Source organism: Hemicordylus capensis, chromosome 15 (assembly GCF_027244095.1).
Source record: "Hemicordylus capensis ecotype Gifberg chromosome 15, rHemCap1.1.pri, whole genome shotgun sequence".
In the NCBI taxonomy this organism is placed as follows: Eukaryota; Metazoa; Chordata; class Lepidosauria; order Squamata; family Cordylidae; genus Hemicordylus; species Hemicordylus capensis.
The window spans coordinates 15,506,409-15,524,382 of NC_069671.1; the positions used below are offsets into that span (position 1 = coordinate 15,506,409).

The 17,974-nt window shown below is 53.0% G+C and overlaps 1 protein-coding gene across 2 annotated transcripts in view; it reads right to left on the bottom strand.

The window, feature by feature from the left end:
* The window catches only part of SSH1 (slingshot protein phosphatase 1), a 37,925-nt gene extending 20,807 nt beyond the window's left edge, over positions 1-17,118 (bottom strand). Inside the window, exons 1-2 of one of the 2 annotated variants that reach the window (XM_053280005.1) lie at positions 16,902-17,118; positions 11,314-11,354 (exon numbers count right to left, since the gene is read on the bottom strand). In XM_053280005.1, the coding sequence (XP_053135980.1) occupies positions 11,314-11,354; positions 16,902-16,970 (110 nt within the window). In that variant the 5' untranslated portion in view covers positions 16,971-17,118. Of the gene's footprint in view, positions 1-261; positions 543-11,313; positions 11,355-16,901 lie in introns of those variants that run through there. The other variant, XM_053280006.1, reaches the window with a different exon arrangement.
* Between the last annotated feature and the right edge of the window lie 856 nt (positions 17,119-17,974).

Here is a 17,974-nt window from a genome sequence, read left to right on the forward strand (position 1 = left end):
ACAACTATTTAAATCAAGCTTGCTTCCACATTTCCCATCACTTCTAAGTAGTTCTATACCTCAGTAATTCCATAAACAGCTCTCAAGAAACCACCATGCTGTTTAGACTGTAATCTCAGGCAGAGATTTGGAAAACCCGAAGATCTCACTCCCAGAAACCACTCGCCACCTGCTTGAAAAGTCTAAACAACACGAAGAGAGCTCTAAGACAAGCAAAGTTTTGATCAAGGTTGGAGGAAAGAAAGGTGTGGCAATACGTACTGCTTGGGACGGGATTTCTTGGAGCAGCAGAAGCATCGTGCCGGCCCAAACGAGAAGCAGAAGTCAGCAAAATCAGAAAGGTTCATAACCAACGGTCCGAGTCACATCCTTTTGCTCCGGAACGTTTTTTTGGCAAGATAAAAGGAGGAGGAGGGAAGGCTGGCCAATTACTCCAAGAAGGGAAAGAAAGAAACCTCCAAGTTTGCGGAGGCTACTTACGGGAACACGGCGTGCACCCCCCTCCCCAATATCCTGCCTGGAGAAAGCACTTGCCCTAACAGATCCTGATGAAAGAGGGCCTTTCACGCAAGGGGGGGGGCAGGAACCAGCTGAAGCTCATCAACTCATTCCCTCCTACGGCATTTTCTTTCCCTTCGCAGGCTCTGCAAAGCAGCAGAGCCTCACATTATCAGGAAGCAGTACGGTCCAACAGCTGGGCTCCAAAGCACACTCCAAATTCATTGGGACCTCACTAGATTAAAAAGTGTCCCGTTGACAGATGAGTGACTGGAGTTCTCTCTTTCTTTTAAGAACTCCGCACCGCACGCCAAGAGAGTGAAAACAGCCTCCAGGGAATCTGCCTTCTGTTAGATTTCACTTCTCACGCTTCCTCAGTGGGCACAACTGCAGGGGGCAAATACACACACACACACACACAGGGCTGTTTTCCAATGAGCAGGCTTTGCCATAGCCCAGGGGTGCACAACTCAAATGCCCCCCCCCCCCCACACACACTGGGCAGTGCTCCCTCTAAGGTGTGCGCACATGCACACGCTCACAAGTTTTGGGATGTCCGCTCAGTTAATTTTCGATCCCGCTCAGGGTTGAATCGGGAAGGCGCCATTCTGAACGCAGGTGCGCGCACACTGCCTTGAGACTGCCGCCCAGAACAAAACTCATTCCGCACACAGATGAGAAAAAAATGAGAGAACATTGCCCCGGGGCGTGTTTGTGTGGAACCAACCATAACTTGGTGTGCGAAGGCCAAGGTAAGTTTTCAGTGCATTGTTATATTAACGTTAATTAACAATATTGATGACTGCAGTTGTGGATCTTCCCCGCCCCGCACCCCACAATCAAGAGACCCACAATTTTAGCCAACAGTGTATAGGATGGCGTTGTAAGGCAGTTTCCAGAGAGGACCAAATATAGTCCCCCTGAGAGAAGAGGGAACTGGCTGGCTGAAAGAGTGACCTTCTGCCGTCCTGGGGTACATGCTGTCTGTACCTGTCTGCTGCTGCTACAACAACAAATATTTATATACTGCTTTTCAACAAAAGTTTCCAAAGCAGTTTACATAGAGAAATAATACATAAATTAATAAGATGGCTCCCTGTCCCCAAAGGGCTCACAATTGAAAAAGAAACACCAGCAGCAGCCACTGGAGGGATGCTGTGCTGGGGCTGGAAAGGGCCAGTTGCTCTCCCCGTTCCAGCCCACTCCACCCATGGCTGCAGCAACTGGCCATCCCTGGGCCATCCCTGCCACATGCGTCTCATCTGGTCTCGCGTGCCTAAATGCATGGAGCCATTACTGTCAGCCAGCGGGACAAGCCGAGATCTCTTCATGGCTCCTGCTGCTACCGGGGAGTCAGCCAAAAAGGCCTTGAGGGCCGGATCTGGGCCCTGGGCCTTATGTTGTGCAGGCCTGCTATAGCCTATAGCAGGCCTTGAAAAGTTTCCTTTTGATTTAGGAGCCAGAAAATGGTCCCTTGACTAAATCACCTCCCTGGCCTAATGCAATTAAGTCAAAGGTTTATGGGATGGCAACACACAACGGAAGCCTAGAAGTGGGGCGCAGCATGGATGCTGCACGGCTCTGCGCAGGCAGGCACATCCAATCCAAACCATGCTGCAGTGCAGAGCATGCAAGCCGGTTCCACACACGGCCAGTTGCAGATTTTGCCCCCAAATGCAGCCGGCCATGGGGAGAAGGGTGAAAGAAAGAACTGGACGCCTGCAGCATCAGTGATCTTGAAGCATGCAAGCTCATTTCCCCCTCACACTGTTCCATGTTGGAAATGCACAAGGGAATGCGCAGAGCACCCTTCCCAAGCCATTTGCTTCTCCATTTCTTCGGGGAGAAGCTGCCAGCCCGGGAGAAAGCACAGCAGCCCCTTCACAGCTGAAGGCAGGAAGCAAGGGAAACCGTATCAGACTGGAACTGCGGGAGGAAATGAAGACACGGGAATGGAATCGCCAGAGCTCACATTTGGCCACGGCACCTTGAAGCCCGCCAAATCGCGTGCCGGGGAGCCGGAGGGCTTCGGCCAGGACGCCGGATGACGTTGTGTTCCGTTGGGAGGACCCACACAGCAAGAGATGGTGAATTACTTATCAGTGTATCTACTCTGCAGATTTCCAGCAGCCTTCTTGCTGAGAAAGGAAGGCGCCTGGAGGACCACTCTGACCCGGTTTCTTCAGTGCCAGTTCCAACGCTCATGCTGGCCCTTGGGCTTCCAGGCTTTCAAGACGTCTGCCCTGTTGGCAGCTTCCTGGAGAAAGGCAGCTGAGCTCCATCCGCTCGGCAAAGCGGAAGGCCTTAGCGCCACCTTAGCTCCATGGGGCGTTTGGTCTCAGAGGAGAAGCCACAGCTAACTGCCTGCGATTCTGGTGGCTGTCGCCTCGGATAGTTCAATGCCGCCTAAGGGACCTGGTCGACCTAGCGGAGGAGCTTCTTCACCTGAAGAGCAGCATTTCGGAGAGGCTAACTGCTGAGCAAAAATTATACAGATGTGCAACTCAGGCTCACTTCAGACCCCCCGTTTCCTTTTTATTCTGCCTGTCTTCCAAGGAACTGGTATGTGTGTGTATATATAGACATGGCTTCCCTCGTTTTAGTGACACAGCCGGCCGGTAACGCGGGTTAGGCTGAGAGAGAACGACATGTCCAAGGTCACCCAGTGAGTTTTATGGCTAAGGAGGGATTTGAATCTGGGCATCCCAAATCCTGGGCGGACACCCCAGCCCCTCTCCCTATCTTTTCTCCAGATGAACTCGGAAACCTAAGCAGTGTCTGTCCTGGGCGAAAGAAGAAGATACACGTCCATCAGCTTCGGCATGTTCACCTGGATATGGTTGACTTTTGGAACTCACTGCAATGTGATATGCCAGAGAGAACTGGCACAGATGGCTTTCCAAGCAGGTGAGACAGATCAACAGAGGAGAGGGCTAGCCATGCGAGAGAAGCAGAACCACAGGAACGAACAACACAGGAGGCCAGCTGCCTTGAGGCCCTGCTTGGATGCTGAACTAAAATATTTTTTGTTCTGGCTCAACAGGGCTCTGCTCACATTACGTTATTTAATAAACTCCAATTTATTATTGTTTATTATTATTTACTTATCAAATGTGTACACCGCCCCAAACTTTCGTCTCTGGGCGTTTAAAACACGTACAAAAAACTTAAAAACAATTTAACAATTAAAAAATAAACCAGAGATTAAAACCCCCAAATTTTTTAGGAAGCTGAGAAAGCTTGGACGAAAAGATGGGTTTTAATTTATGCATTGATTTGGTGCTTTTTTTAGTCACCCGATGAAATACACACAGTTCAGAAGTCTGAAATGTTAAAACAGCTGGTCCAAGAAAAGGCACACTTTTTCTTGCTCGAAAGTATCATAAGAACATGTCATGACAAAGGGAGATTGTTCCAGAGAGAAAGGCGTCATCTCCCCTTTGAAAAGAAAAAAGAAGCTAGCAGCACGATTCCTAGGAGGAAGAGTTCTCATTAGGCTTCAACGCTGAAGGGTTTGTGTTTCCTACCAGCGGTGGCCTGCTGTTGGATTTCCGGGGGAAGATTCAACCACTTAAACCAACGGCAGGGATCATTCTGGAGGGGAGCGTGTCGCCACTCTGGCCGGGACAGTGCCCTTTCCAGAGGTAGTGGCCAAAGGGGTTTTTAAAGGAAATGCAAAGCCCTCCGGTGCATTTCGGCTGAAAGGGCAGGCGGTGAGCAAGAGTGGCTGGCCAGCTTCGCTCCAAATGTTTGCAGCCCCGTTTGCCAACAAAAGTTGCTTCTGAGCGGGTATTGTTTGGCCAAGAAGGCGTAGGCTGCACTCACTGGCCAGGAATTCCAAGCATAATTGGGGAGACTGTGGGCCATTCAGAGGGCCAGATGCAAAAGCTCCTTCAGGACAAGGAGAGGGGGGAGAAAGAGAGAAGGGAGAATCAATCAGGGCGCTCACAAAGGCCGATTTCCCAGCAGGAACAACTGCCCGTGATGGATCCCTGGGCTGCCCTGGTGACCTTGGTATCTGCTTCATCACGATGACGATCTGCACGCTTGTGCTGGGAACCTTGGCCACGAGACTCACCACGAGGGGACAACCGCCTCCGAGACTATACAGCTGTACAGATCTGCAGGGGGTGGGTGCGGTTTGGGTTCCACCTCTGATCCCCCACACAGGCAGGAGGTCAGGGGCCCCCCACACAAAGGAGCCATTTTCAAGAGCGGCCACTTGAATGCAAGCAAGAGCAACAGGCTGCACAGAGGCGGCACAACCCACAAGGAGGGTCTCCTGGGTAAAAAGCTCGTCAACGCCAAGGGGGCTGGCCGAGGAGAAGCAAGTGCTCCAAGTGGTTTGCCTACCATGCAGTTCATAGGAGGATGGGAGGAGAACACATGGCACTTACACAGAGGAGGGGAGGGGTGTGGGTCTTGCAGCAGCAGCAGCAGCGAGCAGGAATCGGGCCCTTTGCTAAGCAGAATCTGCCCTGGTTTGGATTTAGGTGGGCGACGACATGTGAGTGCTGAGTGCTGTAAGATATTCCCCTTAGGGGACAGGGACAGTGCTCAGGGGCAGAGCATCTGCTTTGCATGCAGAAGGTCCCCAGTTCATTCCTGGCAGCATCTCCAGGGAAGGCTGGGAGAGACTCCTGCCTGGAACCTTGGAGAGCCGCTGCCAGTCAGTGTGTAGGCAATACTGAGCTAGAAGGACCAAGGGTCTGACTCAGTAGATGGCAGCTTCCTATGTCCGTAGTAGTAGAAGTAGAAGTGGAGAGGGGGCCACACAGATCTCCTGAGGCAGCAAGTTCCAAAGAGTGGGCAACACAACGGAGAAAGCTTGTCGGCACCACACTGATCTTTTCGCCACGTTGACCCAAGCACCAAACTTCATCTGCCCAGCCACGAATGCTCCAGACAGCTGAAAGAGACACACGGAATGAAGCAGCCCCCGTAAGAAAAAGCAAGGATGTCAGGAGATCCTGTCTCTGAGCTGCCCACTTAAAGCAGGCGGGGGTCCTCGGTCACAGCACCATTCAAACAGGGAACCCTTCCTCAAAACTAATGCCCTGATTATGGCCAGCAGCATTTCTGACATTCCTGCCAGACCAAGAAGAAGGCATCATTTGTGTGGCATCCACTGCCCCAAAGTTCTCCATCTCAAACATGCTTCCTGCAATCATATGAAGAAAACTCACTTTCACAAACAGATTGAACAGTATACTAATCCGTGCCAAGACATTTGCCATGGTATTCACCGGAAGCGTTTCTGTACCAGCTATAAACTCTGAAAGATACGAGAGAAGGTGCTGGCTTGTTAAGCAGCACCCATGCAAATCGGCACTCAACTCTTGTGAGAATCCCTGGCTGGAAGCAGAGCAATTGGACTCCGAACCTGTGCTGCTTCCAACAGAGATTCCCAGATGTGGTTGACTACAACTCCCAGAATCCCCAAGAAAAAGCCATGGCAGCTGGGGATTCTGGGAGTTGTAGTGCACAACAGCTGGGAATCCCTGTGAGAGGGGACACTGCTCCGAACCTCAGGCCCCCAGATGTTGGAGGAAGACAACTCCTATCATGTCCAGGCACAACCGGCAGAGGCCCCTGGGAGGTATAATCCAACAACAGCAGCTGGGGACCCCCAGTTGAGAGCCCCCGAATGGCATCGCCAAGCTTTCGGGAAGACAGAGCTGACTATCCTGAGACTTGCAGGAGAGACACTCCAAGGCGGCCCGGTAAACAAGTGGAGCTCTTGGCACAGCCTGATGCAACAGCTGAGCAATTTGAGGATTTCTCAGGCAGGGACCTGTCAAGAAGTATGTGAAAAGTGCTTCTCACACCTTCCACTAACTGATGTTTAATCCTTTCAAATATTTGATCTTATGCACACTCCCTCGCCTGTCCAGAGACTCTACCCGAAGTCACACAGCTTAAGGCTATAGCTAAGGCCATGGGGGGGAAATTGACCAGAGAACCCACAAGGTTTATTTATTTGATTGTTTATTGATAAACCGATGCCGTTAGAACAACCTCAAGGCAGTTCACACAAAAGCTAACATAAGACTATAAAAATCGCACCATTTTTATATTAAACTAGAATATAAAAATACAAATCTGATTAAAAGATTGAAAACCAGCACATATAACCATAAAACACACAAAGCAGCAGCAACAGAAACTATCGTATAGAAGCCTGGGTAAAAAGCCAAGATTTCACTCGCTTTCTAAAAACTGTGATGGAGACCGAGGAGGGTCCCTATGATCAAGAGGAGATCAAATGCACCAACCACAGTGTTGCCCCAAAAGATCAGTGGGGCAGAAGCAGGGCTGCTCAAGACCAGCCCAACTCTCATCATCCCCAGCCACAGTGGCCAATAATCAGGGATTATGGGAGCTGCGGTCCAGCATGTGCAGGAGGGCCAAGGTTGTGCAGCCCTGGACGACAGGCACACTTCTTAGTGATCTAGGCAGCTGTCTCAGGAAGCCGATACGGACCGATTCGGGATCAGCGGAGGAGCTCTGCTGGCTGCTTTGCAGGGGCATCACTATAACTGAAGACAGTGGGACTAAGTCCCTGGGCCCCTGAGGGAGGGGGCCCCACTGGCTGGCTGACAACTTCCTCTTGTACGTAGGGAGTGTGTGATAGGATTTGCATCGGAATGAGAGAAAGGGGATGCCGAGAAGGTCCCATTTCTAGCCACATTTTTGCGGTTCTTCTGCAGCAAAAACATGGGGTGTGGGGGAGGGAAGCAGGGGCCCATTTTCACTTCTTGTCCCAGGGCCCACTCCGACCTTGCGACACCCCTGCGGCTGCTGCTATGGTTCATTCCTACACTGGACCCCCCACCCCACAAAGCCGCTCCAAAACCCAACTCCAGAAGCGACACGAAGGAGGCCTGGCACAGAGCGGAGCTGTGTTACTGGGGTTGCGATCACAGGCCAGGCCCAAACATGCCGGAGGGTGCGCGGACGGAGACCGAAGGGGGTGGCCGGGCGTCTGGCCGCGAAAGCGCGAAGACAATGGCTGGGTTGTGCAGCCACCCACCCCACGGGCGACGGACACGGATTGTCTTGCCGCTGAAGTCAGCAGGAGGACGGGAGGCACAAGCTGCTGACTCCATCAGATGTTTCAAAACAGGATGTTGAATCATGTCCTGGCAAGGCTGCGGCATCCTGACTGTGGTGTGTGCAGAGCACTGGGAGGCGACTCAGCGGGCCTGTAAATGCCTGCTGGGAAGGTGTGGCCTGGGAAAAACAGATCACACTCCTGCTCGGCCCTGGTGGGCCATGCACAGCACTTGCATGGAAAGCAGCAAGCAGAAAGCGGAGTGGGCTGGGGGGGAGGAGAGAGTCTCCCACTCTGCGGGCGAGAACGAACAACAAGCCCAGGAGAAGCGCTCAGCTCCACCCAGACTTCTCCTGGAACACGCCAGTTCACCAAACAGCCTCGGACCGAGTGGATGCTCCCATCCTGTTGGCAACAGCCCGTGTGTTAACTTGCAGCCTGGATATCAGCCTCGCGGCTTTCCATCTGTGCAGAATTCTCTCGTCACTTTGGTTGGCCTGCGGCACAGGTCTGGGTCTGCGCAGAGATGACAGCCCGGGAGTAAAACCAGCACTTTGGCCACAGCGCTGGATTTTAGCGCTTGGGAAAATCTCCCCTCGCCGCCTCACTTCCCAGGCCCCAAATCCCACCTAACATAGGAACATAGGAAGCTGCCGAGTCAGACCCCTGGCCCATCTAGCTCAGGACTGTCTACACAGACTGGCAGCGGCTTCTCCAAGGTTGCAGGCAGGAATCTCTCTCTCTCTCTCAGCCCTCTCTTGGAGATGCTCCCAGGGAGGGAACCTGGAACCTTCTGCATGCAAGCAGGCAGGCCCTCTTCCCAGAGCGGCTCCATCCCCTGAGGAGAATATCTTACAGTGCTCACATGGAGTCTCCCATCCAAATGCAAACCAGGGCAGGCCCTGCTTAGCAAAGGGGACAATCCGTGCAATAATCTTAAAAACTTGCTGTGTCTTTTCATTTGAGAGTAGCAACAAGGTGGATTTTCAGCCCCCTCACCCTTTGATATGTTTAGTAGGAGGCAGAAATCCTAAGGCATAGCAGCGATTCTGTGCACAGGTACAGCAAGAAAAGTCATCTCGGGATTGCTGCTGGCTAATGAAGGGCAGGAATTGTGACAGGGACAGAGAAAGAAAGTGTACATGAAATACAGAAAGAACACTTTTCGGGCAATGGATCAAGGGGCTATCAAGTTGGCCTTGCAATTCTCTTGCTTGTGCCGTTTTATTTTAAAGGAACCCACACCAAGACCGAAACCCAGATTCTCCCAATCTCTCCTGCACAGATTTCCTGTCTCAGAGATGGTATCTGCAACTGGCACGGTTTCTTTCTTCCATTTCCATTATCCTTTTCTTGTGTCCAGTTGGGAGAACCTCTCACTCCAGCCAGCTTTCATGCCCTCTAGAAATAGCCCGGCCTTTCCCACAGCAGCCTTGCTGGTGATCCCCTGGGAAGGGCACTCTAGGACCTGCGTAAAAGCGAGACAAAACCATCTCGCAAGGAAACCAAACCCCCAGGACTCGGGATCCGTTTCAGACAAGAAGTGGAACATGACTGCCCCCCAATGGGCCCAAAGCCACAGCACAACCATCATCTAAACAAAGGCATTTCGAGAGGAGCTCTAATACCGAAGACGCACCAAAAGTCAGGTCCAAGATGTCCAGCCATCACCTTTCCCCCCCAGGGGATCGGGAGGTTACGGCAAGCAATTATGACGTGTTGCCAGCAAAGCTTGGCTGCATCCACACTTCACGGGCAGCACAGTACGACACCCAGTAGTTACCTCCCCTCCGGAGAAGCATCCTTGCTTGGTCACCTCTTCTCAGAAGCGGAGTGAGCTGGCAACGGCCGCCGGGCAGGGAGGAGCCGTCCCACAGAAGGGCTGCAGCCTCTGCACGGGGCACATCGGGGATTCGGAGGCGTGGGCTGGACGTCTCCACAGCCTGAAGTTTGGGCCCTGCCAGTTCTAACAAGCAAGCCGAGCCACACAGGAAGGTGCTCAGACCAAGTCAGACCGGTGGTCACTCTAGTCCGGTACTTTCCAGGAGATGGTGGCTCTCCAAGATCTCCGGCAGCGGCCTTTCCTGGACCAGCTACCGAAGATCTGTTCACAGGGGTTGCCGAGGACTGGACCTGGGACCGTCCGTGCGCCAAGCATGCGTTCTACCCTCAAGGACCTCGCCCAGTTAGTGAGCTGGGGCTGCATGGATTCGGCTGCCGGAGCCATCTCCAGACACAGACGGAAACAAGGGTGTGCACATAACACCAACCTCTGCAGTTGGCCGGCAACATGAAGCCTCTGGACTGGCCACGTCTGGTAGAAATAGCAGGCGGAACAGAACACAGCCATCTGCCTGCGGCACGACTAGCTCACACAGCCAACTCCACGTTTCAACTGGGCCCTCGGTGTAATACTGGCACGGCGGGCACCATACCTGACCAGGCCCCAGATCTCTTGTGTGCTACTGCTGCAGGTCAAGGGGATACAGGGAGCGGATCTCATGCCGAGTCGGAGCCTTGGTCCGTCCAGCTCAACTTGGTCTACACCGACTAGCAGTTGCTCTCCAAGGAGGAGTCCTGGAGCAACTCCTTTCCCAGCCCTGCCTGGAATGGTCAGGGATTGAACCTGGGACCTTCTGCATGCGAACCGTTGCTTTACCACTGAGCCCTGGCCCCTTTCCCTAAGGGGAATATTTTACAGAACTCAGTGTTCCCTCTCACAGGGATTCCCAGAGGTTGTTGACTGCAACTCCCAGAATCCCCAGCTGCAACGCCTTTTGCTTGGGGATTCTGGGAGTTGTAGTCCACAACCTCAGGGAATCCCTGTTTGAGGGAACACTAGTGCTCACCCATCCAAATGCAAAGCCAAGGCAAACCTGCTTAGCAAAGGGGACAATTCACACAGCAGGGAAATGACTTGCCTAGCAAGCCAGAGGTTGCCGGTTCGAATCCCCGCTGGTATGTTTCCCACACTATGGGAGACACCTATATTGGGCAGTAGCAATATAGGAAGATGCTGAAAGGCCTCATCTCATACTGTGCGGGAGGAGGCAATGGTCAACCCCTCCTGTATTCTACCAAAGACAACCACAGGGCTCTTTGGGCGCCAGGAGTCGGCACCGACTCAACAGCACACTTTACTTTTACCACAAGACCAGTAAACCACCCTGAGCCATTTTAGGTGGGGCAGTACATAAATCAAATCAAGAAAGAAAGACAGGTTTGCATCCCAATTTAAATGTTCAGCCAAAGACACTCTTCCGCCCTTGTCATGTTTTACTCCGTACAAGGCACAACTCTCCGTTATGGAGCCCACCAGACGCACCGCTCCTTCTATTCAGGATGGCTTTCCCAAATCAGCAAGGACACGAGGCCAAGGTGCTGCCGCCACCAAGATGAGCAGAGGGGCCCATGTGGCCTCCTGGGCTGGGGAGAGCGGTGGCCCTAGACAAGACACTCCGGTTCAAACGATCCGGGCAGAACGCCACATGGGGTGTGTTTGTCTTCTAGGCACAGTGTTCACAACTGGGCCTCAGATGCACCCAGGTTGGGTCGGAAACCTGGCAAGCTCAGACTGCATCACTTGCATGGCAGGGATTCAGCCCCTCACAAAACTCAGCCGCAGTTCCCGCCCCCTTGGAATTCCCCTGTGCTCTTCAAGGACTTTTACACAGTATCAAGGCCTTATGTGGCAGGAGAGAAATTCAGAAAAGTGCCAGAAACCGCTTTCAGAGCAAGGAGTTTAAACAACTCATATTTACCTCAGGTTCAGTTTGCGTTCTTCATCGCTGCCAACCTCCAACTAAAAGGGGGAGAGAGAGAGAGAGAAGCCTTAAGCATTTAACATGTTCATCCCGAAAAGCCCCAAAGAGTGTTTCAAAGAAAACTCCTCTTGTGTTTTTAAACATCCACAATAAAATGAGCACATACATCGCTTTTATTACAGGGGTTCTGAACCTTGGGTCCCCAGGTCATGGACTACAACTCCCATCATCCCCAGCCACAAAGACCAAAGAATTGTGGTCCCAAAACACAGGGAGACAGAAAACCGATTTCTCACATACAGAGCTCCCTTGATACTCACAACAGCCCTGTAAAGTAGGCGGCAACTGAAGAGGGTTGTGGCACCCCATCTACAGAATGCATTCCCAGAGAGGAGCACCTGGTGGCTATTCCAATGATATTTTTGGCACCAGGCAAAGAACGGGTTTTCCTCCTAGATCTCTCAACTTGAGTTATCCGTTATGGTGCTTTGAACACTTCCGATATTTTTATGCGCCTGACACTTTGTTGTTTTGGAGAGGGCTGTTTTAGTTTTGGTTATACTGCTTTCTTGTTAAAGACTGGAAGCTGTCCTGGAGGTTTATTAGTGAAGGGCAAGGCATAACAGTATAACAAACAAAGGTCCCCCATTCAAATGCAAACCAGGGTACACCCTGCTTAGCAAAAGTCACAATTCATGCTTGCTGCCACAAGACCAGCTCTCCTCCTTGTTGACTGACTGGCAAATCAATTAGTGGGCCTGAGAGTTAATAGCAGACTGCTTTACTCGTCTGGAGGTTATTTTGTTTCTGCAGTGTTATCGTAACTGGGAATTTAAAAAAAAACAAACATTACAGATGATCTTTCCCAAGTGGCAAATTTTGTTCATTCCATGGTAAACTACAGTCCTTTTCTTTCTATATTTCAAAAAAAAAAAAGGCCCTCGTGTGGAGGTTTTGGGAATACACATTTATTTCATTTTGCTCAAGCAATTAGTTATCATAAGAACAGCCCTGTTGGGTCAGGCCCAAGGAAGCCTAACTAGTCCAGCATCCTGTTTCCCACAGTGGCCCACCAGATGTCTCTGGGGAGCCCACAGCCAAGAGGTAAGTGCATGCCCTCTCTCCTGCCGTGGCTCCCCTGCAACTGGGATTGAGAGGCATCCTGCCTCTGAGGCCGGAGGTGGCCCACAGCCACCAGACTAGTGGCCATTGATGGACCTGTCCTCCATGAATTAGTCTAAGCCCCTTTTTAAAGCCATCCAAATGAGCGGCCATCACCACACCCCATCACCCACAACAAGTCAGAAGGCAAGTGATGCATCAAACACTTTAACACTGGTTACTGTTTCAAATCTCCCCTAATCAAAGGGAGCTGTTTGTGAAAATAAATTTGCCTTTAGAATCCAATCACTGGGCTGCTCTGAATGAAATCCAATTAGCCGGTTGCCCCACATGGCAAGCCATACAGGTCCTATGCAAAGCAGCATCCTGTGAACACAGCAAGCAAACTTGAAGGTGCGGGTACTCAACACACAAAAGCAGGGTCAACAACAACAACAAATATTTATATACCGCTTTTCAACAAAAGTTTCCAGAGTGGTTTGCAAAGAGAAATAATCAGTCGAGTGGATCCCTGTCCCCAAAGGGCTCACAATCTAAAAAGAAACATAAGATAGACACCAGCAACAGCCACTGAAGGGATGCTGTGCTGGGGGTGGATAGGGCCAGTTGCTCTCCCCCTGCTCAATAAAGAGAATCACCACGTTAAAAAGGTGTCTCTTTGCCCAGGTAGCAGGAGTTAGGCAGAGAAGCCCTGACACGCTACTCGTACACACTCAATCACTTTAATCAGGATTAATCCCAATTTACTACTGTGTAAATGGGATCAGAATGAGTCATATTCCTCTCTTTCTCAACAACCCCAAGCGCGTGGCTTTTCAAACTGAAGTTCTATGCGCCGCAGGAAATGATCTTTTCCAAAACCCTCACCAAGGCTGCAATCCTAAGTGAAAGCCCCACTGAACAGAGCAAGAGTTACTTTCCAAGTAAACATGCACAGGATTCTACTGGAAGTCACAGACCAGACTCAAAGCAGCAAACACAGCTAGAAGGCCATTGGCTTTTCTTTGCAGGAGGAGGAAAATAAAATGCCACCAAAGGGGAAAGAGGCAGCGGCAAACGAAGCATGGAATGAAACTGAACAATCTAGTTCAAGCATGAAATACATGACTTAAGTGAGGAGCCATTTCAATCAACCAGTATTGCACACAGAATTCAGCAGAAGTTGGGAGAAGGGGGGGGAAGGAAGGGGAGAAAGCAAGGAATTGTGGTTAATTTCATATTAAGCTATGGAATTCTGTGCCACAGGATGTGGGGATGGCCACTAGCTTGGATGGCTTTAAAAGGGGCTTAGACAATGTCATGGAGGACAGGTCTATCACTGGCTACTAGTCTGGTGGCTATAGGCCACCTCCAGCCTCAGAGGCAAGATGCCTCTGAATACCAGTTGCAGGGGAGCAACAGCAGGAGAGAGGGCATGCACACACCTCTTGCCTGTGGGCTTCCCAGAGGCATCTGGTAGGCCATTGTTGAACCAGGATGCTGGACTAGATAGGCTTCCTTGGGCCTGATCGGGCAGGGCTGTTCTCCTTAGGACATGTTATGGGACAGGTGACAAACAATATTTAACCTGACAGAAAGAGGCAGGCCTGAGAATATACCACAGGATATAGTGACAGGTCTCAGGCCAGGACTATGATCAAGGTGTTGAGCGGGTGCTTCAGGGACCTTCCAGAAGTTACAAGGCTGTGGACTTGATTTAAAGGTCAGAGGAAAACAAGGGAAGACAGAATCGCTCTCCCTTGGTTCCCCTGTGCAAGCCCTAGCAGTCCTCTTGTGCTTTGCAAAATGCCATGTGCAGTACCCAGAATAAAGGAGGTTGTGAAATGCATGTGGAGGATGGAGGCACGGGACATCCATGGGCTAAGAGTGCAAGGCGATAGGAGATGCGGTTCAAGTGAAGCAGGAGGCAAGAAAGACATCCTTCCCACTGGAAGAGGCCAATGTTTCCAAGGAGGAATTTTAAGAGCCAATATGTCCCACCTCACAGAATGAGGTGGCAGAACGGACCATGCCACTTACACAGGAAGCTGCCTTCTGCCGAGTCAGACCATTGGTCCATTGGACTCAGGATTGTCTTCACAGACTGGCAGCGGGTTCTCCAAGGTTGCAAGCAGGACTCTCTCTCAGCCCTATCTTGGAGATGCTGCCAGGGAGGGAACTTGGAACCTTCTGCTCTTCCCAGAGTGGCTCCATCCTCTAAGGGGAATCTCTTCCAGTGCTCACACTTCTAGTCTCCCATGCATATGCAGCCAGGGTGGACCCTGCTTAGTTAAGGAGACAAGTCATGCTTGCTACAAGACCAGCTCTACAAAGGGGGGGGGGCTATTTCTGAATGTTCCCCATCAAAGGGGGGGGGGAACCTTGTAAATTAAAAAAAAAACTAGCCCAGCCCATTTCGGCAACATGGCTCTGCTAGGTTTCTACTCACAGGGCGTTTTAAAATTTGCCTTTTTAAAAAACACACAGAAGAGAGCATACAAAAATATGAAACACAGACACACAGACACCGCCCCACAGTCCGAAATGCTGCAGCCCATTCTACGCCCTCATGCTGCTGCTCGCATGGACCCAGGCGTCACTGAATCCAAGGCCACAGCAGGCAGCAGGCACAGTTTGCCTGCCTTGCCTGCTCTTTGGATGGCTCTTTTACACAGCCAAGCCTTGGAATATGCGAGAGTGAACTTGCCCTGAAAGGGGCTTATTGAGAGAAAGCCAGGCAGGGAACAGAGGAGAAACACTGCTGTGGCCAGAGTGGGATTCTGCAGAATAAAATGATGCACAAAGAGCAAGAGTCATGAAGCGACAGGCAAGAGAGGGGGAGACTGAGGCATCTTGCAGAGCCTGGGAAGAGAAGCGAGAAGGCACAGGGGGTGGGTTATGTGGAATCTGGCTACAGTGCTAATATGAACATGCCCTTGTACAAATCGGTGGTGTGGCCACATCCGGAGAACTGCGTACAACTTTTGGTCACCGTATCTTAAGGAGGATATGATTTATTTATTTATTTATTTATTTAATGCATTTTGATACATTGAAATCTAATACATAATATATTCTACAATACATATTGTAGAACAGGGGACGGTGCAGCAGAGGGCACACAAGATGACCAGGGGCCTAGAGCACCTTCCTTAGGAGGCAAGGCTACAGCATTTGGGGCTCTTTACCTTGGAAAAGAGGCAACTATGGGGAGACAGGATCGAGGTGTATAAAATTATGCATGGCGTGGAGAGGGTGGACAGAGAGAAATTTCTCTCTCACACACACACACTACACTGGAATCAGGGGTCACCCGGTGAAACTGAAGGTGGGGAAATTTAGGACCGACAAGAAGTAGTACTTTTTCGCACGGCGCATAGTTAATCTATGGAATTCTCTGCCACATGATGTGGCGATGGCCACTAACCTGGATGGCTTTAAAAGGGGGCTTAGACAGATCCATGGAGAAGAGGTCTATCAATGGCCACTAGGGTATACTCGTGGGTCAAACGGGCCGTAACCCAAAATTTGGCTTAAAACGAAATTAATTAATCAATTGCCCCAAATCTGGCAACAAAGTGGCTGCGGGCGACCTCCAGCCTCAGAGGCCTGATGCCTCCCAATCCCAGTTGCAGCGGAGCATCCTCAGGAGAGGAGAGGGCAGGCACATCCCTCTCCCCTGCGGGCATCCTGGGGAACAGGCTGCTGGACTAGCAAGGCTTTTGGCCTGACCCAGCACCAGCAGGGCTGTTCTTAGGTCCCTATGTGCAAAGCGATGGGGCAGAATTTAAGTTGTCAAATCATGGGGGACCTCGTGGGTTGGGACCAGAAGCTCCAAGTCAGGCAAGAGGGGGAGGGAGAGAGAGAGATGGACCCCAGGAAGAGGACCATGGGGAGAGCAGTTGGGGAGCTGGGGCTTGGAGGCTGCAGGCAGAGGGGTGGCAGGCAGAGGACTTGGGGGCCCCACTGTGTGGGGGGGGGAGCACAGGGCCTGGGAAGCCAGCCATGGTGGGGGTCCTGTATTGGGGGGGTCTGAGAGTGCAGGATCAGTCCCTGGCAGGGTGGGGCTGGAGGCACCAGCCCCCAGGATGGGGCCCAGCCCTAGCAGAGCAGGGGCGGGGTGGCTGCAGGCAAGAGGGGGGCCCCATTTGCATGGAGGGACCTGTGTGGCCCCACGGAGGGAGGGAGGAGGGAATAGGCGGAGCCCGGTGACCCAGAGGCGGCCTGACAGCCCCAGGGGCGGGGGGAAGGGAGGGGGGCAAGCAGACCGACACGGGAGTTGTGGGGCAGCCGGAGGAGGGGCGGGGCAGGCTGGCCCGCGCGGGGGCCCAGCCGCCGCCACCGCCGCGACTGTGGGCGGGGGGCAGCCCCGCCACCCAGCTATGGGGCCTAGCCGGGGAGGGGAGGGAGGGGAGGAAGCGGGGCGGGCAGGAGAAGGAGCCTGGCGAAGGAGGGGACGGGGAGGGAGGCCTGGCGGGGCTCACCTCGCTGGTGCTGGCCGAGGAGGAGGCGGCGCTCGGGGTGGGCGAGCGCTGGAGGGTGACCAGCGCCATGGCCGGGCCGGCGGCGCCCGCGGGGGAGCCTCAGCCGCCGCCTCCCGCCTCCTCCTCCTCTTCCTCCGGCAGCTGCTCCCGCCGCCGCCGCCGCTTCCCGGCCCGCCTCCTCCGCCTCCTGCTGCTGCTGCTGCTCCGCCTGAGCGCGGCGGCGGCGGCGGCCGCCTCCTCCGGCCGGGGTGGAGCCACCCAGGGCCCGCCCGCCTTGCCGCCTTGCCGCCTTGCCCGCCGGCCTCTGCTCTGCTGTTCCGCTGCTCCGTCCTCCGTCTCCCCGGCGCGACTCGCTCCCCTCCTCCTCGGCGGCAGCATGGTGTCTCTCCGCGCCCGCCAGGGTGGAGATGGGGGGCCTGCCAGGCTGCCCCCTTTAAGGGGTGGGGGGGCTGCCTCCCGCCTCAGCATGGAAGCGGGCGGGCCCCGAAGCCCCACAGAAGGCCGCCCACCCCGCTCCTCCGAGGCTCGGCTCCCTCCCCTCCCCACAAGATGCCCCCCCACTCCAGGAGGACTGTCAGGCGCCACCTGGCCCCCTCCTCGGCCCCACAGGGAGCCAAGGGAAGCCGCCCCCCCGGCCTGTGCCCCCCCTCGAAAAAAGAGAGGCTTGCACCCCACTGCTCCCCCGCCCCCCACACACTTCTGTTCTTCTGTGTCAGGAGGAGTCTGAGATCTGTGGGGCACATAAATAGGGTTTGCCCCTTTGGGGAGCCTCCCTCAATTTCTTCCTTTCGGGGAGGAGCCCCCCCCCCACAAGGAAGGCAGCCCCACAGCTGAGCAGCGGTCCCCTCTCAGGCCCATAGAATCCCTCCTCACTGAGCACATTAAAAACTCTGCCCCCCATAAAGCCCCACAGAAGAGCCTGCCCCCCTATAAAGCCCCATGGGAGAGCCTAAGAGGCCCCCCATTGGAATACATACAAAAAATCACACAAGATGGAAACATCATAAGGAGGTTTTCATTGTGTGTGAATTTTGTAGGTGTTCCATGGGGGGGGGACTCTTAGGCTCTCCCAT